At 36.0% G+C, this 17,101-nt stretch overlaps 3 protein-coding genes across 3 annotated transcripts; 2 read left to right on the top strand and 1 right to left on the bottom strand.

The window, feature by feature from the left end:
* Window positions 1-1,941: 1,941 nt before the first annotated feature.
* LOC130730925 (chloroplast stem-loop binding protein of 41 kDa b, chloroplastic) lies at window positions 1,942-5,848 on the bottom strand. Its single transcript, XM_057583076.1, has 10 exons — window positions 5,654-5,848; window positions 4,823-4,954; window positions 4,650-4,736; window positions 4,430-4,520; window positions 4,214-4,268; window positions 3,516-3,576; window positions 3,197-3,418; window positions 2,855-2,971; window positions 2,637-2,726; window positions 1,942-2,264 (listed from the first exon to the last, which is right to left on the bottom strand). The coding sequence occupies exons 1-10, from the start codon at window positions 5,753-5,755 to the stop codon at window positions 2,088-2,090; spliced, it is 1,134 nt and encodes a 377-aa protein (XP_057439059.1). The 5' UTR covers window positions 5,756-5,848; the 3' UTR covers window positions 1,942-2,087.
* A 1,614-nt stretch (window positions 5,849-7,462) lies between these two features.
* On the top strand, window positions 7,463-10,145 carry LOC130730924 (AP-3 complex subunit mu). Its single transcript, XM_057583075.1, has 8 exons — window positions 7,463-7,696; window positions 7,781-7,880; window positions 7,971-8,081; window positions 8,173-8,262; window positions 8,376-8,623; window positions 8,841-9,050; window positions 9,221-9,428; window positions 9,554-10,145. The coding sequence occupies exons 1-8, from the start codon at window positions 7,662-7,664 to the stop codon at window positions 9,797-9,799; spliced, it is 1,248 nt and encodes a 415-aa protein (XP_057439058.1). The 5' UTR covers window positions 7,463-7,661; the 3' UTR covers window positions 9,800-10,145.
* A 2,911-nt stretch (window positions 10,146-13,056) lies between these two features.
* On the top strand, window positions 13,057-16,918 carry LOC130730923 (alkaline/neutral invertase A, mitochondrial-like). Its single transcript, XM_057583074.1, has 6 exons — window positions 13,057-14,082; window positions 14,462-14,621; window positions 14,769-14,980; window positions 15,389-15,882; window positions 16,088-16,136; window positions 16,351-16,918. Exons 1-6 carry the CDS (start codon window positions 13,321-13,323, stop codon window positions 16,678-16,680), a joined length of 2,007 nt encoding a protein of 668 aa, XP_057439057.1. The 5' UTR covers window positions 13,057-13,320; the 3' UTR covers window positions 16,681-16,918.
* The last annotated feature ends 183 nt before the right edge of the window (window positions 16,919-17,101 follow it).

The raw sequence follows: 17,101 nt of genomic DNA, 5'->3' as shown, positions 1-17,101 counted from the left end.
CGTCAAACAATTAATGAAATTAAATAAAAAGATAGATTTTCTCACATTCTTAAAATTTAATTGGTTGATACACTGTCGGTGCATAAAAATTAAACTCTTATCTTTATTATTATTTTAATTAATTACTCCAATTTTTTTCCTACTCCTTTCATTTTCTTCCTCCACAAGTAAAGCAGCCAATAATATATTACTCCCTCCGGTCCTATTTATAAGCATGAAAGAGAAGAAAAATCTTGGTCCTTTTTATAAGAACCAAATGAAAGTTTGAGCTATATTAATTAATTTTTTCCAATGATGCCCTTATTAATTCTAACTTGTAAAATGTGTCTCATTAATTATTCTCTCTCTTTTCCACTTTCCAACACTAATAACAAAGGGTAATTTTGGAAGTTCATTTTAATTTAAGACAAATTCAATGCATTTTATCTAGTTTAACTACATTTCTTAAACTATGTGAATTTTTTTTTTATTGCTTATAAATAGGACCGGAGGGAGTACGTGATCTTGCATGAATTTTCCTCTTTTATTTCCTATTTCCTTTTTCAAAAAAGAATCTGTTGGGGCTTTATGACCCCACTATGTTTGTATAACATTGGAGTGATTGAGGGAAATTAGACCAAGATTTTCTTTATTCTCTTTATAATATGATACCTTTTGTTTTGGTGAAGATATGGCATATAGTATAATCGTCTAATTTGTTGTTGAAGATTCATGATTTGTATGACATTTTAGGTGGTTGCTGTGGTACATTAATTTAAATGAGGGTATGGTACCTTAAATGATGTCAAACCACGTTATCTCCAATTTTTTTAACTTCTAAAAGCCTCTAGCCCCATCATTCATGAGCATTTTAGTAGATTATTTCATTATCTTGTTGTTCGCCAGACACCAATTTTCATATCTCACTCTTATTATGGTCAATAACTCTCTTGTTCTTACATCGCATACATTTCCACTTCCACCACTAAATTCTGACTTAAAAAGAGCTGGAACAACGGACATGATGTCTAAGATTCCAACAAAAGTTAAAAGGTCTAATCTTCTCTCTTTCTTTGCCCTTCAATTTCACAATTTCATCTAGTTGGGGTACCGTACCCAAAAGAATTTCAGGGTACCACAGAATTTACCGACATTTTAATGTAGTTGATTGCTACATTTAATCCTCTGTTCAAATTTCTTGTTTGACCTGACATTTAATGTGGTTGATATGCTAATTTAATTTGCAAAAATTAGTAAATTTAATCAACATTATCTCCACTAATATTAGTAATATTGTGAATATATGTTGAAGCTTCATGATTTGTCACACATTTACTGTGCTTGATTTAATTTGCTGCATTTAATCTCCAACGGATCTCCACAAATATTAGTAATATTGTGAGGATCCTGAGCCTTATTTTTGCACTAACATTGGTTCTAAGAAGTCTGTTTGAAGCATTGGAATTTGAGATCACGATTTTCAATGCCCATTCAGCCAACAGAATACACTTGTTGGGTTGAGTGAATGTGCTTTCACATTCATCAAACTGAATACCAAACGGGGGTTGGGTAGACCAGAGAACAAGCTGGATGACTCAGGCCGACCTAAAACCTAATTATTAAACTCTTAACCCTAATTATGAACTGAGCAACCCTACACCACCCCCATTTGACTCGTCACCGATACGCCTTAAACCATGAAATCTACCCTAAATCTTAAAATCAGTCCAAAACTTTAAACTCGACATGAACCCTAAAATCGACTATAAACCCTAAATAATATAACACACCCGAATTGGTGATCTTCCCAACATGGCGCCGATCTACCCAACCCGAAGTCAACCCGCACTAACCTAAGTCGGCCCTAACTATTGGAGAAATCTACATTCCACTGCTTGTGCAAATTTGAATCCGAAATTCAAATTGCACTAGAATTATAAACCTGTTTCAAAAATAAATAAATTGAAGATAAACCAAATATTTTCTAAAAGATTACGGGATGAAAAATTCATGAATATTTCACAACTTTATGTGACGACATTGTATCGGAAAATAGCTCTTTTTTTTTTAATTATAAGTTGAAATACTGAAAATTGAAAGAAGAGTCATCACACGCTAACAAGACTCTTGCCCAGAATTATATCATCTGTTGAAAAGTCAGCCTCTTTCCTGAAAGTTCCTCTACCAAAGTCCAGGTTATATGAGTCTGCAAGACCTTCTACAAGCCCAAATTCAGGTTCCCATCCAAGCACGCTCTTTGCCTTGTCAACTGATGCAAAGAAATGCTGCACAAAAAATAAAATTGAACCAATATTATTCATCATAATTTCGCCACTGAAAAGTAGCATTCATTTTCTCTTATTGATTTTTTTAATAGAAAAAAGTTTAGGTGGATTTGGCTCTGATCACCACCGCAGGCTAAGGCATGCCTCCAGAACCATATGTCAGATACTTATAGATTGCCCACCAACACAACCTCCACATTGACAGGGGAATCGAGCTCAGAATCTTCTAAGGGGAAGCGGCTCATCCTTGCCGACTAAGCCGACAATTGGCTCTTTTATTAATTTATGTAAGGAAAGGGGTGTAGAATACAATATCACCTATGTTTCATTTATAGAATAGCAAAGTTAATCAGATTGGTGTGGTCATTTCACCTGGTCACGGAATGGAAATGGCTTCTTTTTCCCAAAATCAAAATCTTTAGGGTTGTAGTGAATGATCTCTGGCTCTGGAAACCCACCAGCCTGAAAAAAAATGGCAAAACAAAAGAAAACTCTGATTGTAAAAACACTTTTTCAAAGTCAGATCACAAGGAAAGTTTCCATGATTCACTTCTTGTCACCATAAATATGTGATGGCATGCATTGCTTACCTTAGCACATGCTCTTGCTAATCCATCAAATGTCACATACTTATCTCCTGCGATGTTGAATACTTGTTTGCTGGCCTTATCATTACCAAGAACCTGAACAAATACTGTTGCCAAATCCTGTCACAATTGAACCATAATTTAGCCAAAATCACAAGATGCCATTCATCAATCTTCAAAAGCAACTTGGAAGAAAAAGCATTTAAAATTTTCTGTTCTGATAAAACGGAAATAGCGTAAAGAAAGGTAGCTTGAATCAAATATTTCTGCTTCCAGGGCTACAAATTACAAAAATGGGACATAGTAGGCATGGTTTCACACCTAGTAACATTGAAAGTTTCATACCTTGACATGACCGAGTTGTGTTATCTGTATTCCTGAGCCCGGAATGGGGATTGGGCGACCGGCTTTCAATCTGTGGAAGAACCACTCTTCAACAGGGTTGTAGTTCAAGGGTCCATAGATGTAGACTGGCCTTATAGAAGTCCAATTAACATCCTTTGATTGCAGCAAGCTCTCTGTCTCAAGCTTTCCCTTATGCCTGCTCTTAGGATCAACTGCATCAACCTATCACCAAGAACCACCGAGTTAAATTGTAGACAAGGACATTTGGATGTGCATAAAATAAGTACAATTCGGGGATGGAAGGTGTAATAAAATGTACCTCAGCATGAGGTAGTAAATCAGATTTGAGATAAACACCAGCAGAAGAGCAGTAAATGAACCTGACATTTGGAACACACAGTTATTCATTAACAAAACTTAGATTGGATGAAAAGAACAAAATATTGCTATAGAGACTTTATATACACTCAGAATTTACAATTATGCATCCGTGAAGTTAAAATGTATCTTTGAGCTTATACAAGTCTTCCTTTTTTAAATGAAAGAATCCATTTAGTTAAAATATCAATTGTTATACAGATTCTGACACTCTTAACGTTGTTAGTTGTTAACATTAACTTCTATTCCTCTTAGACTTACTTTGAAAATAAAAGCGAAGTCATTTTTATAGTACTTTGATATATATATATATATCGTCAGTACTCTGAGCCATCTAATTGATAGCAAGTTCAAATTTCTACACATCTAAGAAAATGAAGGGCATGGCTGAATAATTGATAGTTTTATCTAGATTTCAAAGGCTGTGATGAGGCAAAGAATTGGGGAACTCTACACATTATCTCTGCTGCAAATGACTTTCTACAATGAAATTGCATGAAAAATGATATTTTTGTTAATATAGTTAAATTGATTCTTAAATTTGATTGACTAAATAACTAATTGATAAATAGATCTGTGAGAATTAGAATTTATAGCTGATTAGACTTCTAGAATATATCAAATATTACTATAGCTTACTGTTCCAGATTAGGCAAAGCTTCTATTATGGGCTCAACTTCCTCTGCCTCTCGTCCTGAAAACATATGCTCAAGTCATGATTTGAATATGAAGAGACACATTATGAAAAAATATGATATAACATTAAGAGTAAGATATATAATGAATTAGTAGTTTCATTATTCAATAAGGTAAACAATAAGCATAGAAGGTGTGAGCAAGTAGGAATCTGCATACCATTTATGTCATAAACAACATCAAATCCTTCTGCTGAGAGACTGGATTTTACAAAATCATAGTCCTTCCTGTCTCCTTTCAAATGCTTGATCTGGGAAATAAAAAGATATTACACAGAACGAATGCTTCAGGTTCCGGTATGATGGTAACAAAGATGAAATGCATCACCTCATGGCTTACAGGAAGACTAGTCTAATATTTACATTCACAATTAGCATACCTTGGAGGAAAAGTCAGAGAAGTCACTGTCTGATTCACCTGGCAATTGTTGAGTGATTGGTGCTTTTCCTCTTGTAAATAAAGTCACCTGCCAAATTCAAAAGCTAAGGTTGGTTTCCTTCATAAGGCTTCCAAAATTTCCTTTTAGTAGCACTAAATATGTGCAAGTCATACCTGGTGACCCTCTTTGACAAGGAGCCTAGACAAAAACACACCAATAAACCTGGTGCCTCCCATTATGAGGATTTTCTTGGTGCTTGATGCTGAGACGTGAAAGCCCTTTGGCTGCCATGCTTTTCTTCTGAACTGTAACAAAATAAGCAAGCCCGGAGTAGGGGATCAAGTGCGTGTTTGGATCAGTGTAGTCCACAGATGATTTTGATAATATTAATTTTGGCAAAATTGCTTATGGTAAATGAATTGATTTATGTTTCGATATGTTCATGAAAAAAATTGGTTTTTGTAGGATAATGTTGTGAAATCCAGTTGTAAAATGTGATAAGCGCAGAATTTACTCTCTCTAGCTTCTAGCAGAATTGATTTTGGGACTGAGATCAATTCTCCAAAATGACTCTCAAACATCTATATTGTCATCCAAAATTGATTTAAATGCACATTTGAGTATGCTTCTACAATTGATTATAAAGCGAAAATGACTTATAGGGAAAAGCTTCTGCGAGTAATTTCTGAGTGCAAAGAGAAGTCCATACAAACATTATACCAGTACTAAATTCTTGCACTTGTTAACTCAGCTTGTGGAAAATGTATAATTCAGTCAACTCAACAGAAAAAAATACAAGAATTCGGTACTAGTAATACAGAATACAATGTCATTGACAAACAACCCCCGTCTTATTACACACATGTTAAGGGAGATAACTCTACAAACACCCACATGGGATTGACTTTGAAATTAAATGAAGACAATTAGTCCACGAAATCACAGTCATGATGTTTATAAGTTACAACTATATACACAGAGAGAGAAAGAGCGAAGTGAAGAACCTGTATTTGAGTTTGAAGTCTGGTTCCGCTGAAATCAGAAAGAGAGGAAGCTAAAGGAGAGAAAGAAAGTTGGTTCTGTTGGGGTACCACCAGTCTTGCCATGCTTCTTGTGAGGTATGACTGCACACTCCACAGAGAGTGTTGGTGTTGTATGGAGCTGAAAATTTGAAGTGTGTTTCCCTCACACAAATAACTACCCTCCTCATCTTTCCTTGCGATAAGACAACGACCAACCTCCACCTCTTCTTTAGCATTCTCAATGTTTTTTTTTTCCTTAATTCTTGAAAAAAAAATCCATTTATCAGATAAAATTGGACCACTTATGCTTCTGCTCCCCTCATCTATTTTTTTTTTCAAAATTATCTTTCTTCTTATTTTAGAAAGTTTGGAGGGTTTAGATCGATCATCGCCATGGACCATGAGTCCATGACATGTCTTCAGAACCTTGAATTGCTTGATACTTACAAATCACCCACAACATAACAAGGGGAATCAATCATACAACCTTCATAGGGGAAGCGATCTGTCTTTATCAACTGAACCAACATTTGCTATTAGGGGTGTTTGTGGACCGGGTTGGACCAGCTTGTGTTTGATTTTCATCTGACCCTAAATATTGATTGGTCAATTTTTAAACCCGAACGTGTCTCTAAACTCAGAAACCCATGAAGTGTGGATTTAAGAAAGGTAGGACCACAAAAGGACGGGTTGAGATTGGTCAGAAATACAAGTTGAATAACAATTTTAAATACCATTTTTTCATTATGTAAAAACACTAATTTTTAATCGTACTATGAATTATAAAAGAAGCTATATATTTATTTGACTACTTGAACTAGAATTTGCATGATACGATCAATAAGATGTTTTTTTAATAAGAGTGTTCGTGGGAAGAGTTGAGACGAGTTGTGCTTGTCTTTCATCCAACTCAGTGTATTGATCCGGTCAATTTTTTTTTAACTCGAACACGTCCATAAATCTAAAGAAATCCGATGAGTAGCGAGTTAAATAGTTGGCCGATACGGATTAAGTGACAAGATAAGATTCTATACTTTTGTGTTGATCCCTCATCTATTATGAGTGTACCTAAGATACACTTTTGAGTGTGTGATTAAAATTCTTGCTTGAGATTGGAGAGCTAAGATAAGAACAAGTTACATATAATAGAAATGGCTAAGATAAGACCTTTTTTTTTAGACAAGGGCTAGGATAAGACCAAGCATCACAATTTAGCGAGTTGCATCATCACTAGGCTTCCATTTCCATTATGTCAAACTGGGCCCGATCCGTGTAAAGTTTCTCAATATTAATAGCAATCGGGCTAGATATGCTTGACCCAATAAACTTGCACACTATAATAGCATCACTATTATTATTATTATTATTATTAGGCACTATTATTATTATTATTATTATTATTATTATTATTAGGGATGAAAGTACGTTAAGCTGCTAAACCGATAAAGTTGCAAACCCTCAAATATTTCGAATTAATAAATAGTAAGGTTATTTTTTAAAAAGCATATTTAGTTCATATATTAATATAGTATGTTGTTTTACAAACTTAAAATTTTCTTATCACATTTTCCGATGAAGCAAAAAAAAAATCTTATCACTTTTTTTATACATTAATTTAATATTATATCTTTTATTTATCACCTTCAAATTGTTTTGGAACAACACCTTCAAATTTAACCTATCACAACTTGCACTTAACCGATACTCACAAAAGAATTTCTCCTTAATATAATTCAACTATTTCAATCAAAATATTTATCATAATAATGAGTTATTAATATCATAACCTTAAACAACCTTTCTCAGAAAAAATAAAAAACAAGCTTAAACAAGAAGGGAGTAATACCTTAGTTTTGTCGTTTGGGTGTGGTCTCAAGGAGGAAGAAAGCAGTGTAGCTTGTGAAACGATGAGAACTCCATCTCCTTCATCTTCATCATAAACCTACCTTGTTAGCTTCTTCTTCTTCTTCTTCGGATTTCATACAGAGAGATGTTGCAGTGCATATTTCTTCTCTCCGATTCCGGGTAAGATTGATTGTTGCAAACCAAAATCTCAAATTCAATTTCTATATTTTTTGAGTTGAATCTCTGAATTTTCGATTCGTTTAGAGAGGTAATGCTAGAGAAACAGCTCACTGGCCACCGCGTAGATCGCTCCATATGTGCCTGGTTCTGGGATCACGCTATTTCTCAACCTGATTCCTTCAAGGTTTGTTTTCCTCATTCTTCTCTTTTTCTCACATTTTTTGCCCATTCTTCTAATTTTATTTAGATTATTTCATTCTCTGTGTGTGTATAGCAACAACCAGTGATTGCTTCTCCAACTCATTATCTTTTCCAAGTTTTTCGTGATGGAATCACTTTTTTGGCTTGCACTCAAGTTGAAATGCCACCATTGATGGCCATTGAGGTATATTTCCAGTTACTTATACCTTATTCGCTTTGCAACTCGTAACAAACTGTATTTCTTTGCTTTTTAATTTTTAACCATATGCTTTTAGTTCCTTTGTAGGGTAGCTGATGTCCTCAAAGATTATCTTGGTGGATTGAATGAAGACGTAATCAAAGATAACTTTGTCATTGTATATGAGGTATTCATTCTGTGACTCATTTGCCCAAATGTTATTAGTTTTTTGCCGTCCTCGTTTGATTTGCGGTTTAGAATTTAGATGTAAAAGTGATTGTTTTGTTTTTGTTATTGTAGCTGCTGGATGAGATGATAGACAATGGCTTCCCGCTAACTACGGAACTTAATGTCCTGCAAGAGATGATAGCTCCGCCAAATATCGTTAGCAAAGTCTTGAGTGTTGTGACTGGCAGAAGCTCCAATGTGAGTGACACGCTTCCGGGTGCCACTGCATCTGTTGTTCCCTGGAGAACAGCAGACCCGAAGTATGCTAGCAATGAAGTTTATGTAGATCTTGTTGAAGAAATGGACGCAACAATAAATAGGTCTTTATGCTCTGACATGCTTGTTCTTATTACGCATTTTGCAAGCTTAGTGAACAGGATATAACTGATTCTTGGAAGTTTGAACTTTTGCAACCTAATATGGCTGAACTTTATAAGAAATCATCTTCAGACTCCTCCTTGGTAGTTTGTATCCTAGGAACCATTGATTTCAACTTCTTTCTTATATACTCGTTGCTAAATAATACTGTTGATTCAGGGATGGAGTTCTGGTGAAATGTGAGATCAGCGGTGAGGTTCAAGTAAATTCCCAGATCACAGGTCTTCCTGATTTGACCCTTTCATTTGCAAATCCTTCAGTCCTAGATGATGTGAGATTCCATCCCTGTGTTAGATTTCGGCCTTGGGAATCCAATCAAATTCTTTCCTTTGTGCCTCCTGATGGACAATTTAAGCTTATGAGTTACAGGTATTACATCCACCTTTATGTTGATGTCTGAATTAGGATTTGAATTTTGAAACCTTTGTTTGAGAAGTCAGTTTGGATATAGATATCATTGTGAATGTTGAAATTCATTCCATGATATTCCCAAATTTTGCTTTTTCTAAAAAAATTCTGGCATTCCACCTTTTTTCCAGAGTTAGAAAATTGAAGAGCACCCCAATATATGTAAAGCCACAGTTGACTTCAGATGGTGGGACATGCCGTCTTAGTGTATTGGTTGGCATAAGAAATGATCCTGGAAAGACAATAGATTCAGTTATTGTTCAGTTTCAGCTTCCCTCTTGCATCTTATCAGCTGATCTGACTTCGAATCATGGAACAGTAAACATCCTTGCTAACAAGGTAGTTAATAATCTCTGCTTACTCTTTATCTATTGTAGAAACTAGGAAGTCAAAATAGTCAGATGAGAACTTTGCTCTATTTGTGCAATAAAATTTGAAGCTTTCTTCATATCTCATTCTATCAGACATGCATTTGGACCATTGGTCGGATCCCTAAGGACAAAGCCCCATCAATGTCTGGCACATTGGTACTTGAGACTGGATTGGAGCGCCTTCATGTCTTTCCCACATTTCAAGTGGATTTTAGGATTACGGGTGTCGCCCTTTCTGGTCTGCAAATAGATAAACTGGATCTGCAGACTGTACCCTACCGTTTCTACAAAGGTTTTCGAGCTCTTACTCGGGCAGGCCAATTTGAAGTCAGGTCATAATTTTGTTTTTGCCATTAACTCTTCTGAGACTTGTCATGATCCTGGACATGAAATTTCGTTGTGTGTACATGTCTGGTTTCATTTGCAAAGTAAGTTGGTATTTTTTTTTTCTGGTTTCAAATTATGTCCATAGTGAACCATATCCTGGTTATCTGAATTATCCTGGTTTTGTGAGAGTCAAACCCTTGTCTTTTGTGTCTTTTTTCCTTTCAAAAATTGGTATCAGTGAGAATGAATGATTTAGATGGATAGGTGATCTCCACTACTTCATCTTATCTGTATGCAGCCTAAATTTTAGATGTGAAACACTACCATTTCAGTATCAATTGATTTATGGAGCAAGGAACCTTCAATTGTTCCAAGTAAGTAAAAGATCAGATGAATAGGGTCAAACTTACATACAGTTCCTTAGGTTCTGGTGGTACTGTTGTCCAACGAAAATGTGACAGGTGTATTAAAAATATTTACTTAAGTGAACCGTTACCGTTACCGTGAAAAAAAAACCTTGTATTAAAGGAAAAAAAGACCCACTTCTTCTCTCTCCATGTTTCACCAGCATTGTGACCAAGAAAGAGATGTAAAACAGTAAAAGGGAGAAGAAGGAAAAAGAAGAGAAAAAGAGAAAGAGAGTGGAAGGAGGAGAGTGGAAGGAGGAGAAGGAAGTTGGCGGCGACGATCTAAAGATGGAGAGCCACCAGAACCTGGGAGACTTGCGACTTTGATGGCGTAGGCAACCACCGCGGTGAGCAGCAGCGAGGTGGTGGGCAGCGGCTGTTTCAGGCGCGTACGGCGGCGGCGGCGTGGAGCTCCTTCAGCGACAGGTTCAAGGGCTTTAGCGGTGGCTCTTATTTCCCATTAGAGTCTTCTCAACTTCCCCACTCTCCCTCTGCTCTGTTTTGCAATTCAAAATTTCTGAATCCATGGCTAGCGTTAATGTCGAAGCAGTTACTGATACAGAGAAAGTTGATGAATTTGGCTAAAAAATCACAACCCCACTTCGAGTGTGCTCCAAAAATTTGATCTTTTTAAGGTTACAAGTCAAGAATTTGAATGGGGTTTTACACCAGTAGTGATGAATTTGGTTGAATAATCACACCCCTACGAGTTTGTTCCAGAAATTTGATCTTTTTGAGGTTACAAGCCATGAATTTGAACGGGTTTGGTTATGGATTTGGGAAAAACCATGGTCTAGGGGAGAGAGCAGTGAAAGTAGCAGAGACTTTACGGAAAAAATGGTAAGTTAACGGAGTTAGTTTGGGTGAGAAAATTAATCCACATGTCATATTTTCATTGGAGAACAGTAGCAACAGCACAAATGGTACTGCACTTAAGTTTTTCCCAGATGAATAATGATTAAGCACAATTTGAGCATATCCTTTTCCTGAAGCAATTTGTAGCACCTGCAATTTCAACTCATAAAGATGCATCTCCAAGAACAGATGTACCACCCCGGTATTGTGGCATAATAGGGAGCTCATTCTTGTTAGCATATTACTTTGTGTTTACATAGCAACGGAAACAATAGATTCAATTAATCAATTGATGTAATTTTGTGATTAGGAGTGAGAAAGCAATATTATTCTGAAACAAAAGAACTCCAAGGAAAGATGGCGGATATGGCTTATGAGAAATTCCTTCAACATGGACTGCTTATCCAACATGATTTCAAGATCAGTTATTGTGGGAACACAATGTTTATAGACAGCCATCAATCTTAAAATTTTGATTGATAGTTCCTATAAATAATGTGTCCATGTAAAAATTACTATAATTAATCAGCACTTTTTCTGTATATTGCTCTCAATGTATGAATCTATGCTAATCCTACAACTAGTTCCATGTGATAATACATGTCAGACTCATCATTGAGACAAAATAATAAACGTCTGATGTTTTGAATGTAGTTAACCAACCTCAACTTGGTAGTATAACTTGCCATCATTATCCACTCTTGAAGTTGTAAAAAGAATATTTGATTCATTCTAACGCCAAGTCTTTATATGTGAATAATAGTTTTGACAGGAATCACATTTTAGAAAATTAATTGTATATTGGATTTGATAATTCTCCACATGATAATAACAAGAATGAGAGAAGAGATTTACTTGGATCCATTCCTTTGATTTTCAATATACGTACATAACACAATAATACTTAAAGCAAGCAAAAAGAAAACTTTAATCCAATCCTCAAGTGTCGTAACAATATAAGCATTGTAATCATATGTATAAATACATATTATACTACATCTATATTACTCATTTCTTTAACAAAGCTAGAAAACATTTTGGACAGTAATCTACCAATATGCTCTGTAGATACCTTTATTTTATGCACTTTTTCTTTGATAGATAAGTACTTTAGGTCCATGTATTTTGAACCATTTTAGTAATTGTCATTCTTAGAGAAAAGAAGATAATTTTGAAACTATCACAATAAATTCTTAGCCGCTTGCCTATATTGTCGAAAATATCAACCCCAAGACATACTTCTGCATGAGTAACATTAAAGTATGCAACAAATATAACCTTCATAGTTGAAGTAGCAATGGTGTAATGTTTTCCACTATTCCATGAAACTGGTTTTCCATTCAACAAAAAAATGGTCTGACCTTTTGTATCTCAGCATGTAGCCATTAGTGCCTTAATCTATCACTTAATATTTATTTTCCTATCACATGGTTTGCACCACCGATATCTGCCATGGTATTATAGATTGTACAACATCTTTTATTAGCTAACAAAATCACACACTCCTTAGTAAAGGGTAAACAACTATACGACATCTCTTGCTTGATCTCTTAATCCTGAAACATCGAAGTACTTTTTACAAGCGCCTCATTTTTTTTAATAAAAATGAACGGCACAGGCAGAGCTTCATCTTCAAGGTCTCATTTGACACACTAATGCATTTCGTTAAAAGTTATTAGATTTTTTTAATACATCGGAAATTTAAAAGTTATTAGATTAACTTGATATTTATTTTTTAAATCATCCAAAGATTTAGAATATAAAATATCTAAATAGAGGTACTATTAGCCGAGATAAATCCTCCTTGTTACATGCTTACCCAAACATAGCAGAAACCCCCAAATATAGCAAAATGCACTACTTTTCACTGATTACAAAATGAAGATCATGGCTATGAGTTGAGAGTTACAAAGTAGTGAGAACTAGAAATCCCATAAAAATAGAGGGTACCCTTTTGTTAGCAACTACTAATAGATCTCCACAATTTACCATAAAAATCTAAAAGAAATTGTTTGCTAAAAGGGGAACAAGCAATCTAACCATGTAGGTTCTGTGGTGAGAAATCAGAATCTTGGGTCCCAAGGTAGCATTGTTTTTTCTCTTCCTATACATTTTCATGGTCACATTGACATTCTATTCTACTCACATGACTATTAACCGTTCTTGTTTCTTTTCCAAAATTCGTTACACCGTTTTCTTGAATATCAACCACCACTTTGCTCATATTTCGTTTCTGCCATCACTTCTTGGATTTTTGCGGTTTTTTCAGTTATGATCGCTTCCAGCATTATTAGCATTTGTGCCATGAAACCATCCTCTAGGATCCTCATTGGTTTCAAGAATTCATCATCGTTTCTTGCAAGATGTCACCGTACCCTTACTCTATCTCTATCTAACTCCAACCCTTCTCTTCACAACAACAGAATGCACTGCATCTTCCCTTGTAGAATGCTAAAGTTTGGACGCATAATGAGTGGTGCCCAGAATTTGTTTGGGTTACCTTCTTCGAGTTTTCGCCGGAATAGTATGAGAGTAACGGGAACAAAAGAGGGTGTCTCTCCCATTTCTGGGGTTGCCTTCAAGGCTCGAGGTTTCTCTGGCTCCATAGAGACCAATGCCAATGAGAACAATGGTGAGAGGGTTTGCGTGAAAGATAGCAAGAATGTGAAGACTTTGGTCGAAGGAAATGACGAGAATGGTGAGGGAGAGGAAGAGTCAAGATCAGAAGATGGTGAGGAAGATGTTAAGGCGGAAACTTCAGGTGGTTTGAAGAATGGGTCTGAGTCAGAGGACAGTGATGAGGAGGAAGAGACGGAGGTGGAAAGAGAAGCGTGGGCGTTATTGCAGAACGCGCTTGTGACGTATTGTGACAACCCTATTGGAACGGTGGCTGCAAAAGTTTCAGGTGACCAGCAAACATTGAATTACGATCAGGTGTTTATCAGGGATTTCATCCCTTCTGCCCTTGCTTTCTTGCTCAAGGGAGAAAGTGAGGTTGTCAAGAACTTTCTTGTTCACACCTTGCAACTCCAGGTAAATATACTCTTAGAGGGTCTTTTTTGTTTCTTTTGGATCATATCAAGTTATAGATACATCATACATGATAGAGTAGGATTATTGTACTAGAAAAATGATTTGTAAACATCTGCATAGTGCCGATACTCAACGGACACCCGGAGTGATAAAGGAAGAGAAGAAAGATTAGAAATAGATGTGATATATGATGAATTTGATGAGAAGAGAGAGATATAGTGAGAAATGAGGTGTCTGTGTTGTCTGCGTGTGTAAGTCTCATTACTTATCATTTGAAAATGTCATCATTTCATATGTATGTGGAGATAAGATAATATGTCACTTTTCTCTGTATTGAGGTTGAACCTTTTGCATCCTTCCCCCTATTCAATTGCAACAGAGTTGGGAGAAAACAGTGGACTGCCATAGCCCAGGAGCGGGCTTGATGCCTGCTAGTTTCAAAGTTGAAACTATAGAAATTTCTGAAAATGAAAGAGAAGAAGCTTTGGATCCTGATTTTGGGGAATCAGCTATTGGTCGTGTTGCTCCTGTGGATTCAGGTTAGTACTTTGTTGTTTTTTTATAATAATGTGCCTGTAAAGAATAATATGTTTCAAGTTTGCTTGTGCATTGTATTTGTGTAAGCAATGATCATTTTAAGAGATCACAAGATGAGTTGTTTCAGCCTGTTTGGTTGCCTGATATAGGGTTGTGGTGGATCATCCTGCTGCGAGCTTATGGGAAGCTCACTGGTGACTACAGCTTACAAGAACGGTTGGACGTTCAAACAGGCCTACAAATGATCCTTAGCTTGTGTTTAACGGATGGCTTTGATATGTTTCCTTCTCTGTTGGTAACTGATGGATCTTGCATGATAGACAGGAGGATGGGTATTCATGGTCACCCTCTTGAGATTCAAGTGAGTGTCACTAAGCCATGTTTGCATTCTTGTGTTTTAAATTAGGTACTACACCTATATGGATTTGGAAATTGTGCTGTTCTTGCGCTCATGTGTTATTTAAAATCCAATGGTGCTCTACAGCTGATTCTGAAGACAAAGCTTGGTTGTTGAGTTGATTCTGAAAATTAGAAACTGTTCCAAACATGCTGAGTCGGTTGGAATTGTACTGGAAGTGATTATATACTTCTTTTATTTGATATGTTCGTTTATGCATATACAATAATACAAGTAACATAAATGTGCATTTGTGAAACTTTGAGATGAAACTCTGGATTCAGTTGGTTTGGTTTCAGAATTCTGCCTCTATTGCTTCAGTTAGAATCTCATTTCTGGTTGATCTTATATGTGGTCAGTTTTACTTTGCAGGCATTATTTTACTCAGCTCTTCGCTCTGCCCGTGAGATGGTTGACGTAGATAAGGGTTCCGAGCATCTGGTTGGAGAAATTTACAATAGACTTAGTGCACTATCATTCCACATTAGAGAATATTATTGGTTGGACATGAGAAAGATAAATGAGATATACAGGTACAAAACAGAAGAGTACTCATTGGAAGCCACTAACAAATTCAACATCTATCCAGAACAAATTCCTATGTGGCTAATGGATTGGATTCCAGAGGAAGGTGGATATTTGGTAGGGAACCTGCAGCCAGCTCACATGGACTTCAGGTTTTTCATGCTTGGAAATCTCTGGTCCATCGTTTCGTCTTTGAGTACCCCAAGACAGAGCAATGCTATTTTGAATCTCATTGAAGCTAAATGGGATGATCTCGTGAGCGACATGCCTCTCAAGATATGTTATCCTGCCTTGGAGAATGAAGAATGGCGCGTAATTACAGGCAGCGACCCTAAGAACACGTAAAAATTCTCAGCGTTTTTTCTTTCTAATCTTTGATTATCTAACTATCATGATTTACTTATACCATTCTCATATAAAGACATAATATATATATATATATATATATATATATGAAAGTTACTTTGAAGAACTTTTAGTGTTTGTGTTCATACTTGCTTCTAAGGTGTGCATCTTAACTGAAACTCCATGCTTTAACTTGGGCAGCCCTTGGTCATATCACAATGGTGGATCTTGGCCAACCCTTTTGTGGCAGGTAATTTTTTCCTGATGGAATATAATTTGTTTTGGGGGTAGTTATGAAGTGGTAGTTGTCCATCTTCTGCTGGTATCAAAAGTTAGTTCATTTGTTATTATGTTACATTTATTTTCTGTTAGAAATATACTTTTGGACTTGGGAGGAGAGATTCCCTTTCACAACTATACTTTGCTCTAATATCTGATGTTACTTCCTCATGCATCATCTTCAGTTTACACTGGCATGCATCAAAATGGGGAGAATTGAACTAGCTCAGAAGGCTGTTGCTTTGGCTGAGCAAAGGTTGCCATTTGATTCATGGCCTGAATACTATGACACCCGCACAGGAAGATTTATTGGAAAACAGGCCAGGCTATATCAAACATGGACATTATCTGGGTTCCTTGCATCTAAGATGCTTTTGAAGAATCCTGAATTGGCAAACTTGCTATGCTGGGATGAAGATTTTAAGATTCTTGAGTCATGTGTTTGTGTACTTAATAAGAAGAATGGCAAGAGAAAATGCTCCCGCGTAGCTGCAAAGTCTCATGTTCTCGTTTGATGAGGGATTATATTAGTTTAGGATGTGAATTTGATAGGATACAGTAACATACATTTACATGGAAGAACAACATCTGCACATTGCTGTGAATATGATGAATAAGGCTTTCTTCTAGGGGAGAGTGTGATTCTTTCTCATCGTTGTAAATTTTGTAAATATGTACATATTGATGTTTCTCATTAAAAAGTGCTCCTCTATAGCATTTTTTCATTACTAATGTTAATCTATATATCTAACAGCTGAAAAGTCTTTCAAAGAATGTATCATGCCATGAAACCTTTTAGCAGTTAATTAAGTTTCCTGGGAAAAAATGGATATCTCTACCACCAGAACACAGATATACCAGCATAGAAAAGGAGGTAAAGCTTGAAAATATCAGAAACAAGCCAAGTAAACAAGAGAAAGATATCTTTCTTCTCTT

This window comes from Lotus japonicus, chromosome 1, assembly GCF_012489685.1.
Source record: "Lotus japonicus ecotype B-129 chromosome 1, LjGifu_v1.2".
In the NCBI taxonomy this organism is placed as follows: domain Eukaryota; kingdom Viridiplantae; phylum Streptophyta; class Magnoliopsida; order Fabales; family Fabaceae; genus Lotus; species Lotus japonicus.
The sequence above is the reverse complement of the archived record's forward strand: the minus strand, read 5'-3'. Positions and strand labels throughout refer to the sequence as shown.

Excerpts from the sequence above, each read along its gene's own strand:
- LOC130730924 (XM_057583075.1), top strand. The coding sequence starts at position 7,662 with ATGTTGCAGTGCATATTTCTTCTCTCCGATTCCGG. Across the intron at positions 7,697-7,780 it reads TTTCTTCTCTCCGATTCCGG|AGAGGTAATGCTAGAGAAAC; the intron begins GTAAGATTGATT and ends CGATTCGTTTAG. Across the intron at positions 7,881-7,970 it reads CTCAACCTGATTCCTTCAAG|CAACAACCAGTGATTGCTTC; the intron begins GTTTGTTTTCCT and ends GTGTGTGTATAG.
- LOC130730923 (XM_057583074.1), top strand. The coding sequence starts at position 13,321 with ATGATCGCTTCCAGCATTATTAGCATTTGTGCCATGAAACCATCCTCT. Across the intron at positions 14,981-15,388 it reads GTCACCCTCTTGAGATTCAA|GCATTATTTTACTCAGCTCT; the intron begins GTGAGTGTCACT and ends TTTACTTTGCAG. Across the intron at positions 15,883-16,087 it reads GGCAGCGACCCTAAGAACAC|CCCTTGGTCATATCACAATG; the intron begins GTAAAAATTCTC and ends TAACTTGGGCAG.
- LOC130730925 (XM_057583076.1), bottom strand. The coding sequence starts at position 5,755 with ATGGCAAGACTGGTGGTACCCCAACAGAACCAACTTTCTTTCTCTCCT. Across the intron at positions 4,955-5,653 it reads GACTTCAAACTCAAATACAG|TTCAGAAGAAAAGCATGGCA; the intron begins GTTCTTCACTTC and ends ATTTTGTTACAG. Across the intron at positions 4,269-4,429 it reads TGTTGTTTATGACATAAATG|GACGAGAGGCAGAGGAAGTT; the intron begins GTATGCAGATTC and ends ATATGTTTTCAG.